The 12,396-nt window shown below is 34.3% G+C and overlaps 1 protein-coding gene across 1 annotated transcript; it reads left to right on the top strand.

The window, feature by feature from the left end:
- Positions 1-367: 367 nt before the first annotated feature.
- LOC145083969 (Serinc-domain containing serine and sphingolipid biosynthesis protein) lies at positions 368-3,404 on the top strand. The gene is made up of 7 exons (XM_079023415.1): positions 368-507; positions 1,541-1,765; positions 1,867-2,106; positions 2,179-2,290; positions 2,393-2,567; positions 2,633-2,873; positions 2,963-3,404. The coding sequence occupies exons 2-7, from the start codon at positions 1,582-1,584 to the stop codon at positions 3,253-3,255; spliced, it is 1,245 nt and encodes a 414-aa protein (XP_078879541.1). The 5' UTR covers positions 368-507; positions 1,541-1,581; the 3' UTR covers positions 3,256-3,404.
- Positions 3,405-12,396: the final 8,992 nt, after the last annotated feature.

The following is a 12,396-nucleotide window of genomic DNA, read 5'->3' as shown; positions in this document are numbered from 1 at the left end:
GTGTGTGTGTGTGTGTGAGAGAGAGAGAGAGAGAGAGAGAGAGATGGTCCCTACGGTTTATTGTGTTTTTTTTTAAAATAGGTTTAGTGAAAATTGATTATAAAAAGAAATGAAAAAGGTAAAAAGTATTTTTATGTGGGTGAGGGATCAATCCCGATAAAAATTGAAAACCAATAGGACTTTTTCATGATGTTTTTTGAAGTTAGGGACTAAAACCCAGATTTTAGGAAACTACAGGGACCATTTATAAAGTTTTGTCTATAGTTTACTATAAATAAAATGTTTTACAAATCGACGCACTGAGTTTCAAGTACCTACCGTTTCACCCCCTCTAATGACTAATCCTCCCCCACTTTCTTATATTTTGTTGCTAACGTAACAGCTGAGTGCGTTCGTTAAAAACATTCCACCAAGACTCAAAGCCCTTGTCAAAGTTATCCTCTCTGCGCGTTATTCTCATCGGATCGTCTTTCACAATCATCGTTGTTCTTCGTTCAATCGCAATAGGTAACACCGAATCATCTAATAAAAATTGTTCGTTCTGTTGAAATTTGTTGATATCTTAGGGTTTTGGCTTTTGCAATTTATCGTATCATACTCGTTCTATTTCAAACAAAAGGTATCAAAGTGTTCACCAATTTTCAAAGTCCATGAGTTGTTTGATACTGTTTTGTGTTTTTTGATACGGTGTTCGATGATTTGATGCTGAATTATGGGGTTCGGTGAATATCGATCGTTGATCAGAAGAGAGCGAAATTTGTTCTATATGTAAATTTTTGCATCAGTGAACTGCTTATGTTTTAGGTTAGGGTTTGGTGAATTACAATTATGGTCGTGTTTGCTTCTTATTTTTTGGGTTTTTGCTTGTTTGCTAGTTAGGGCATAATAACTGTCATCAAATTCCTAATGTCTGGATTTCCGTATACTGTTATTTCACTTGAACAACAACAATATCTAGTTCCCATTAGGTTGTAGGGTAAAGGGGAGGTTGGATGTAGACATTCTTCCTCTGTAGATAAGCTGCTTCCATGCGAGACCTCCGGCATGTGTAAGTGTATTCCATACACAGGTGAGTCAAAAAGATTATAAGATTGAAAATACTAAAACTAGATATAGTACTAATAGTTATAAATAAAATGAAATACATAAGTAGCTACATACACACAAGAATATATAAGCAACTCGTGTCTTTACTACTCCACTACCTCCTATCTATGGCCATGTCCCAAGAATAAGAGAGAGCTTCATTTTTCCCTTCTTTAACTTGATGACTTGATATCACCCTTTTTTTTTATCATCATGATGATTTACGTCAACATCGTGCATCTGTGTTCATATTGTTGCATTACACACACATACACACATAATTATACATATATGTGCATCATTAAGCTGCTCCAGTCTTAAATTTACAATTTACAAAGGTATTTTCTTTGCAAGTAAGCTTGTCATATTTGTCATTGAGTTCCACTTTCCTAAGGGCTACTCTCTCTTGTTTGTTGATTGTTGCTATGGTTTCTAACAAGTGTCAAATTATCAGGTTCAGTGAATATTAGTTAGTGATAGAAGAGTAAAAGAAAGATGTGGGCAGCTTCATGCCTTGCCTCCTGCTGTGCAGCATGCGCATGCAATGCATGCCAGACTGTTGTGTCAGGGATTAGCCGTAGGTCTGCTCGTATTGCTTACTGTGGTCTCTTTGCTCTTTCTCTCATTGTTGCTTGGATTCTTAGAGAAGTTGCTGCACCACTCATGGAGAAGATTCCATGTAAGACTAAGATCCTTTCCTTCCAATCTTTCCTAAAAAGTAAAAACATGTATATAATTTCTCGATGTAATGCTGTTTGTGTTATAATATATTTGATGCAGGGATTAATCATTTTCACCAAACACCAGATAGGGAATGGTTTGAGACTGATGCTGTTTTGAGAGTTAGTTTGGGGAACTTTTTGTTTTTCTCAATTCTTTCTCTTTTAATGGTTGGGGTGAAAAATCAGAAAGACCCACGAGACAGTTTACACCATGGTGGATGGATGATGAAAGTCATTTGCTGGTGTCTTTTGGTAATCTTTATGTTTTTCCTCCCAAATGAGATTGTTAGCTTTTATGGTAAGCCAAATTTTACTTTCTCAATATATTCATTTCAACAAGTCAAACTTACATCATTTATGTTTGCTGCAGAGTCAACATCAAAATTTGGGTCCGGGTTATTTCTTCTTGTGCAAGTTGTCCTCTTGTTGGACTTTGTTCATAGCTGGAATGACACATGGGTTGGATACGATGAACAGTTCTGGTTAGTTCTATTTGTTTTCACCTTTCACAAACAACTAAAATTCAATTCTTCTTTAATATTTATACAATTTTTTTTTAATTATAAACCATGTGATGGATGCAGGTATACAGCCTTGCTTGTGGTTTCCCTCGTGTGTTACGTAGCAACATTCTCCTTCTCTGGACTTCTCTTCTATTTGTTTACCCCATCTGGACAGGAATGTGGGCTCAATACATTCTTCATTGTCATGACCCTCATTCTTGTCTTTGTGTTTGCCATTATCACTCTGCATCCAACAGTAAGCAAACGTGTTTTATTATTATAGATAGAAGTTGTGTTGATTTGAATTATTATTAATGATAGGTAAGTGGAAGCATTCTGCCAGCATCGGTTATATCTTTGTATTGCACGTATCTTTGCTACAGTGGACTTGCAAGTGAACCAAGGGATTATGCGTGTAATGGTCTTCATAAGCATTCAAAAGCAGTGAGCACTGGGACACTTACTGTTGGGTTGCTCACAACTGTGCTCTCTGTGGTTTACTCTGCTGTGCGTGCTGGATCCTCTACAACTCTTCTTTCCCCTCCTTCCTCCCCTCGTGCTGGTAATCTAAACTAAAAGTTGAAAACTAAATTTTCTGGGTTTAAATCATTTTTTTTAATATTTTCTAACCATATAATATTTCATGTTCAGGTGGGGAGAAACCTTTGTTGCCATTAGACAAAAGAGACGAGCATGAAGAGAAAGAGAATGTTGCTAAGCCTGTTACGTATTCCTATTCCTTCTTCCACATCATCTTCTCTCTTGCCAGCATGTACTCAGCAATGCTGCTCACTGGCTGGTCAACCTCGGTTGGGGAGAGCGGGCGCTTGGTGGATGTCGGCTGGCCATCTGTGTGGGTCCGGATCATAACCTCATGGGCAACTGCCGGTTTGTTCATCTGGTCTATGGTTGCCCCTCACCTCTTCCCTGATAGGGACTTCTGAGGGCAATATCGTAATATTTCACACTAATACATTACCTTTACCTACCTACGTATTTGTATTTGCTTTTGGATGTTTGACTGAGTTGCTGTTGGGTTTGTTTAATCATGTGAATAAATCTTTTATTAAGTCTTAATGTGTGCTTTCTTTTATATGTATGATAATACTAATAGATAAGTTTGAATCGGGTGCATGACACTACTTTTTTATATGCACTTAATCTCTCCAAAAATATCACAGAATTGACACGTACATGGTACATGGTCTAAAAAGTGCATGCATGATTATTACATGTGCTAATAAGATACTGGACAGCACTACTGATTACTTTAAAACTGCATGTGCAGCTACACATGATAAACGAATATCTACTCATTGTCATTCAGAAACATATATTCATGATATTGATTCTCCATTAAAACATGTTAAATACAACAAAAGTAAACTTCAACAGAAACTATAGGGCTGTAGCTACCTAGATTCAAATTTACTATATACATATGCATGCTGTTTTTAACATCTCTTTCTGAATTTTTTTTACAAAAGTTACATAAACCGAAAGAGTTATATTATCAAGCAATCACATCAGCTGCCCTTCTCTTCTTCGAATTTGATGAGCCGTTATCAATGAAGCTAAACAACTCATGAACCATATCAAAATCCGAACGAACAATCCCTATCCAAGAAAAAATAACATTCCAAGTACTAGCTATTACTTCACGACTAAAAAAACCAATATCCTATAACCATCTATTTGCTTGATTAGTCAAAATAACATCTTAAATAATTTCCATCATAGCTGAAAATTGGGTCAATTCTTCACCCCTATGTATATGATGTCGCCAAAACTAAGCCCAAGCACCATTAGCCATTCTATCCGCAATAGAACAACGAGAAAATTCATGAAATAACCAAAATTGAGGGGTTGTTATATATATATATATATATATATATATATATATATATATATATATATATATATATATATATATATATATATATATATATATATATATATATGGGTTAGGTTCATGTGAGACGGCCTAATTTTGTGAGACCGTGAGACGTTTTTTTTTATTTATTTTTTAATTATTTTTTAGAATATGTACAGTGTAATATTCTATTAGAATATTTCACGTATTTAAAAAAAAATAGAATTTATTTTTATTTTATTTTTATTTGTTTTAGTTAATTCAAGTTCTGAAAATAATATTTAATTTTTTTTTTTAGATTTTTCCATTTATTCTGAATTTTAAAATTATTTTTTGGAATATGTCAGTGTAATATTCTATTAGAATATTTCATGTATTTTCCAAAAAAAAAAACAGATTTTTTTTATTTATTTTTTTATTTTTTTAGTTAATTCAAGTTCCGAAAATAATATTTAAAAAAAGAATTTTTGGATTTTTTCCATTTATTTTGCAATTTAAATTTTTTTTAGATTTGGTCTCACGGTCTCACAAAATTAGAATGGTCTCAAATGAACCTGAACCTATATATATATATATATATATATATATATATATATATATATATATATATATATGGGTAAATTACACCATTCGTCCCTCGTGCATGTGTCAAAAAGCACGTTTAGTCCCTATTTTTAAAAATTAACTCGGATGGTCCCTTATTTGTTTTAAACTTACACACTTCATCCCTATTGACATGAAATGACTATTTTGCCCTTAATAATTTCTTTTTACATTTTTTATTTCTTTATCAGTTTAAATTTAAAATAATAATAATGAAACAAATATCCTCACCCCTCCCCCTCCCCTTCCATTTCCCCGGCTTCTGCAACATGATCCGAAAGCACCACCACATGTCACCGTCAGCTCCTCCAACACCACCGCCTATCAATATCAACACCTATGCCACCACATCCTATCACCGCAAACACCTTCCCCTTCTTTTTCCCCAGTTTTCTTCTACCTTCGTCTCCCTCTTCTCACCCATTCCTGACAACCATCCAAAACCCCAAATCGGTGAACCAAAATCGGACCCCAAACCACCATCCCCTATCTTCGTTCTCCCCATCTGCCTTAAGAACACTAGAGACCATCACCAATTTCAACCTGTCTGCCTTCTTGGTGAAACCCAATACCATCCTAATGATCATATTGATCCATCAACTGCTCCTATAGAAAGTTATTTCTATGAATCATATCCATCACCATCGAAACAACAATTCAATATTTGAAACCTTAAAATACCAACTAGATTCAATCAACACAAATGAAACCCATAAGCAATCAAAAGCACGAATTCACGACATTTCATTGCAATCAAAGTCTCAACGTATCTTCATCTTCAAATTCGAAACAAGTAACCGATCGAAATTAAGTCCAAGATGAATCCGTCGAAATAAAATCAAACCTAACATGACCTGATACTCAAAATCAAAATCAAAATCGGAATCAGATTCAATTTCTAGATTTGATGACGATGAAGAAGGAGGAAACACAAAATCAAAATTGAAATCAAGTATTTCTCTCTATATTGTGGTACATCTCCATCTCACCTGTTTCCTCTGGTATCCTTTTTCCCTTTCGTCAATTCTGTCTCCCATCTCTCTATACCGTGTTACATCTCCATCTCACTTGGATTCTATCTCGATATCGCATCTAAACACATGTGGGTGTGGGTGTGGGTGTTTTGGGTTACTCTGTTATCTTCGATCAATAACAATAGCGTAAGGGTTTGGAAGTGAATGGGGCAGATGGGTTGGGGAAACTGAGAGTAGGTGTTGACCATGAATGCCGAAAGAGAGAGAGAGAGAGAGAGAGAGACGTCGAAGGTGGAGCGTAACTGAGAGAGATAAAGATAAGAGAGGGTTGTTTTTTTTAATTTCTTTTCTGTAAGTTATAAATAATAATAAATAATATTATATTAGTTAAAAAAAATAAATATCCAAGGGCATTATCGTCATTTTAAATGTGTCGCGGACTACATTTGCAACAAAAAAGAATATTAGGGACGAAGTGTGCAAGTTTTAAGCAAACGAGGGATGGTCCGAGTTAATTTTTAAAAAGAGGGACTAAACGTGCTTTTTGGCACCTACCCGAGGGACGAATGGTGTAATTTACCCTATATATATATATATATATATATATATATATATATATATATATATATATATATATATATATTACAATAGGGTCCCTGTACTATACAAAGAGTATAAATACAATAATGAATAATAAGTTAACATACCCCTTAGTATGAGCATGAGGTTTACAAATGTTTAAGCTATTCCGAAAGTCTAAAAATAACTGAGTATAAAGACCTTTTGTAAAAATATTTTGCAAACTGATAAGCCGATGACACGTGCAACACATGCATATGTCCATTAACAACGCGCTCCCTAACAAAATATAAATCTATTTCCACATGCTTGGTACATTGATGTTGAACAGGGTTAGTGGATAAATACATGGCACTCAAATTATCGCAAAACACAAAACGTAGCTTTAAATACTAGACAAGACAATATGAGAAGGAGATTATGAAGCCATGTAACTTCAACAACTCTATTGGCCACCCCACGATACTCAGCCTCGGTAGAGGACCAAGATACAACATGTTGAAGTTTGGAGAACCAAGAGACAAAATTATTTCCAAGGTACACACAAAAAGGGAAGTAGACTGATGAGTATGATGACAACCGGCCAAATCAACATTAAAGTACAAGACTATAACACTAGCTTCAGGTATATATGTAATTCTTTTGTAATCTTAACAATCAAGACTTCAATTGTGAGATTTTAGGTGTCCACAGCGTGGTCACGATGTGGACTCACCCAATGAGAACACACATCTTTTTGAATGCCACGACGTGGTTGAAGGGTTTTATATGTTAAAGAGAATCTTATTTTGGCGGAAAAACATTAACCCTAAGTTCACATGCACCTTAAATGATCTGTGTTCTCACTATGATTTGCAAACAACTATTGAATATCAAGAACCTTGAAAGTGTGATGCTATTTTCGAAATCACTAAAGGGTTATTAGAAAATAATACCTTAGTTTATTAAAGAAAAATAAACTTATAATCCTTCCTTGTTGGTCTTCAGAAAGCAAGCACCAAAAGTCTCGTGCCTCTAATGACTCGCACCCAAACCCTAACAAATTGGAGGCTAAAGAGGAAAGAGGAGGAGGAAGGGAAAATTTTAAATTCTCTTTGGAATGAGGTGAATTTTGAATCATAACCCAAAGGGGTTTTATATAGGTGATAAGGAGGTTAACGATAAGACAGTTTCCTTTTAGATAACCCTAATCCTTTTGCTTTCCTCCTAAGGCATCCACTTTCCCTTAGAGCCTAAGAAAAGCTCTAGAAACCCTCTAGAATTCCTCTAGAACCGTCCCCCTATAGGAGGTTCTAGAATTTGTCAATGCTCAACTTTTGAACATTGTCACCTTTAGTCATTCCACTTTTAATTAATCCAATTAATCCCAAAATTAATTCTAATTAATTTTTGATTAGTTTTTAATTAAACAATATTATTTCTAACTAATATATTATTCTCATAATATATTACTAAATTTTTTTTGATTTCTAATTAATTTATTAATGATATAATAAATTAATAAATCAGTCTCCCTCTCTCCAAAAAGCATTCCAGCCAATTACTAGGTTTTAGGCAACCCAAAAGGACTTTGCTAATAATTCAAGATTATACTAATTTAGTTATTGGCTTAGACACCTAATCCAACAGTCTCCCACTTGGATAAGTCTAAAACTAAATTACATGTATAACTTCTAAATTATAACAAAGGGTGCTTTCCAAAGCAACTGTCGAACTCTGATCCGATCAGATGTTTGTCCTTTAGATAAGTGATTAGATATCCCTCCGTTCTACAAGATATCGTATGGACACGAGATATAGATTAGAATCAATTTTATTGTCCAAAATTATGTTTCCCGATTTCCTAATTTGTGATGATGTCTTAAGACTTCTAATTGAAAGCATCATTTTAGTCTTGGCTGGCACACGATAAGTCAACACCAAATCACCGAGGGGCCCAAAGCTATCGCTTTTCCCGTAAGGGCAAAAGGAACAAATAAACTTTGACTCATATGCTTGTATCTTCTACTCACCAAATCGTACATGAAACTACGTTTTATAACATCAAGTTACTGATGTGTTTTTGCAATACCAATATACAAACAGCATATAAATTACAACTCATATAGCTCCATTTTTAGAATATAAGATATTATGTCTCATAATTACTCGTGATATAATCCATGAAGCAATTCTCGGAGCGTGAGTTGATCTAATACTCAAATCTCCATTTTCTAAGTACTCATGAATGTTATAGCAACCCAATTGCTATGTCTAATCTCCTCAAACAATCTGCAATCCAATTCATGTCAGTATTCATTCACTACTTACTTCTTAAATTATGAGCGACTATCGAACTTCAAATAATCAAATTATTCAAGAAGTAAAACATACAAAGTGAAACAGAATAATAAACTAATTAACTACGGTCTCAAAACTATTAAATATAAATAATCACTATGATTTAATCACCATAACAAATTAAGAATTTATTCATTGTATAATGTTTCGAGTAATCGACAAACCACTTGAATTAAACATCATTCATGTCATGTTATAAACATGCATACTATGTCTTTCTATGATCCTTTCTTTGTAAACAGATCAACTGGACATTATTCCAATGATGCTCATTTCATAATTCCAAAATCTTACCCTATCCAAGATGTGATAGGATTCAAACTTAACATGCATTAATATTATGTGATATCAAGATTCCAAAGTCTCAAAGGCAGAGTCTGTTACAGAATATCCCATTAGAACTTTGACACTATAAACAATTCCATGGTAATGAAGATTCAAATTAACGGTACACTCCTTGAACACTTTTATTGCAGTAAAGTTTCCAACTGACATGTATACTTTTCAAGCATCTCCAATTATGGAAACATTTCCATATTTCCATATGACCATCAACTCTGATCAAGAACAATCTCACTCCAGAATCATGTCACTATGGTCCGTCCAAATTAATATCATACTTCTAACTGTCCACAAGCAACCAGTCTTTGGTATAACTTTAGAATGTTCTTGAAATTTGTTTATCAACTTTAATCACACAAAATTTTAGCTCTTTTCTCTCACAATGCTCTGATCATTTTAAAAATTAGAACAAGTGAATATTATAACATATGTAATCATTCCTATATCTGAAGCATATATGACTCACCTCATTATATCTTATATAAGGATTTAATATTTGTTAAATATCTTGTTATAATATTTCCATATATGGAATATCCTATGTTGAACCATTTCAACACGATATTCAAGTACATCTATGACTGAGTTCTATTAAACTATACAATCTAAACCTTTAGATTCGAAAAGAAGTACTGTAACATCCCGGAATCAGGTATATTTTATTATCTCTTGAACCTTTATCAAAAGTGGCACATTTGGTCCCTTGAAGCAAAATGTTCGCGGATTTGGTCGTACGTAGGGCGTACATAAGAGTACGCGCAGCGTACTCATGCAACATGCATGACCGTGGATGGCCAGCGAATGCTGGGCGTACGTGTGGTAAGTCGGGCGTACTAGCCCATGTTTCAAACCATAATTTTAAGGGTTGCCCCTATTTATATAACATTATGTCTTTTTTGAGCGTCCTTATCAGCCTCCAAACCCTTTCTAAAACCCCCTAATCTTGAGTTGTGTTAATTGTGTGAGTTTTGCATGATTTTGAGTGTTCTTGGTGCTTGTAGTGGAAGAAGGAGACTTGAGAAGAAGGAGTAGGTGTTAGCAAGCTTGTAGATCCAGAAACCTTCCCTCTTTGTGCATCATTTTCAGGTATAAAGTCTATACCTTGGCAAGCTTTTCTTTAGACCAAATTACCATTATTCGGGAATCTTTGTTGCCATTTCTTAAAAAGAGCTAAGTTAAAAGCACTTCCACTATCAAGACCACCATCTTTTTTATCAGCAAAAACCATGTCTCATTAAACCCATGGCAATTTACGTCCCCTCCTAAAAAATTGAGTTTGTAAAGTTTCTAGAGTCTTAACCACTTCAACATGCATTAGAAAAAGAGACATGAAATAGATACCAAATGTATGGATATTTACAAATGAAAAAAAATGAGTGATGAACATAAACATATTTAAAAATAGAGATCTTACAATTAGGGATGAGCATAGGCGGGTACCCGCCTCATTTGGCGAGAACCGGAACCGGAACCGGCGGTTCCTAGAAAGTTAGAACCGGAACCGGAATCGCTCTAGGCAATTCTTACATTTTTGGAACCAGTCCCGGAACTGGCGGTTCCGGTTCCGGGAGCGGTTAACCTGGTTACATTCACTTTGTTAACTTTCGTCGATAAAACCGCAACTTAGTTCGATCCAAATCGAATCAATTCGGACCAAAGAGGGACAAAATCGAACCAATATGTTCTAAACCGGTTTAAGTAACACACACATATTTATATGAAATACTAATATATATATATATATATATATATATATATATATATATATATATATATATATATATATATAAACCGGTTTCGGCGGGTACCCAGCGGGTAGCAGTTCCGAGAAATGAGAAATTGGAACCGGAACCGCTTAAGGCGGTTCCATAACTTTAGGAACCGGAACCAGAACCGCTTAAGGCAGTTCCAGTTCTAGAATCGGTAGTTCCGAGGCGGTTCCGGTTCCAAAAACGGATACCCAGTTCCGATGCTTATCCCTACTTACAATGCCAACCGATTTGAATCTTGATTTCAAAGTGACTATCTACGTGTCGATTTGCAGGGGTGTTTGGGATTTTGCTCATTTAAATGAATGTGCTTATTAGCTTGTTACAGTTTCGTAATAGTAATTAGAGATGCAAAAAAAATAATAATTTATGAACTGATCCGAATCCGATTTAGGAGCCGATTTGTTTGAAACAGATCTGACGGTCTATATCGGTTTGAGGATTTTCAAATAAATTAGTTTTTAAACCTATAAAAAATCAAATTTCATATTGTAAAAAATATTGTTTTCATCTATTATTTCTTCAGTTTGTTAGTTATACAAGGTTTTAAAGGTTTCTCAAGTCCGATTTTCACTCTTGTAAATATTTAGCTCATGGTATAACTTATTTGAAGGCGTTTATTACACATGCAAACCGGTTTACCTTTTTACCAATGTTTTAACAAGAAAAACATATCGATCATGGTATTGTTTCTTGTTTATACATGCCCAACGATCTGCATACAAATTTATCTTTTTTCATGCATTGTTTACATGTGTTATCAAAAAATTTTAAACACTGAAAACGAACTTGATTCAAATATGCCATAAACTAATCAAAACATTATTTTTAGACAAAGGACAAGGAATGAGGCCTCGCTGTATTCCAAGCACGTGTTCCCATGAACGACATGCTTCCAGTTTTAGCTTTTATTTTAGAAATTGTGCCCTTTGGGCTCACCATGAGGTCAAAGAAGCTAGATGATTAAGAAATATAAGGTATGTTGTTATAATTGGACATTCATACACAAATAAATTTATATATGGATAGAAGGTGGATTAAAATTGCTTTGTATGGTTATGAAGTGTTTAAGGCTTATAAAGTAAAATCTTAACATATGAAACTTGTAGTTTAAAGTTAATAATATGAAACTTGAAAGATGAGACTTGCACTTCAATACAATTAATCATTTTTGGAAAATGAACAAGTATTTTAGTACATAGTTTGGTTGGAGAAAGTGATATTTTCTTAGATATATGAAAGAGTTTAAGCTTTAAAAGTTATTGTATGTCAGATAGAAAATGTATGCAAGAGGTGGTATAAGTTTAGGCTAAAAGACGAAAAATTCAGCTCAAACAAAATTAAAGATACCCGTTAGCACGAACATGGTGCTTGTCCGAGCACCCACATGCCATTAAAAAAAACTTGGGACTAAAGTGTAACTTTTTCGAAAATATTGAGACTTTCCTGATAATTTCCCTAAAATGTTTCATAATTAAAGACAATGTAAAGTGGAGGATGAAAACACTATCTCACGTCACCTACTCCAACTTACCCCATATATCATATGTTTTCGAAAGAAGTTAATCATATAAATTATGCGTCGCAGAAGGGAAACAATTCGTT

Source organism: Lactuca serriola, chromosome 1, assembly GCF_051521515.1.
Source record: "Lactuca serriola cultivar US96UC23 chromosome 1, Lser_US96UC23_V15, whole genome shotgun sequence".
Taxonomy (NCBI): Eukaryota; Viridiplantae; Streptophyta; class Magnoliopsida; order Asterales; family Asteraceae; genus Lactuca; species Lactuca serriola.
Note: the sequence above shows the minus strand (reverse complement) of the source record. Positions and strands in the feature narration are given on the sequence as shown.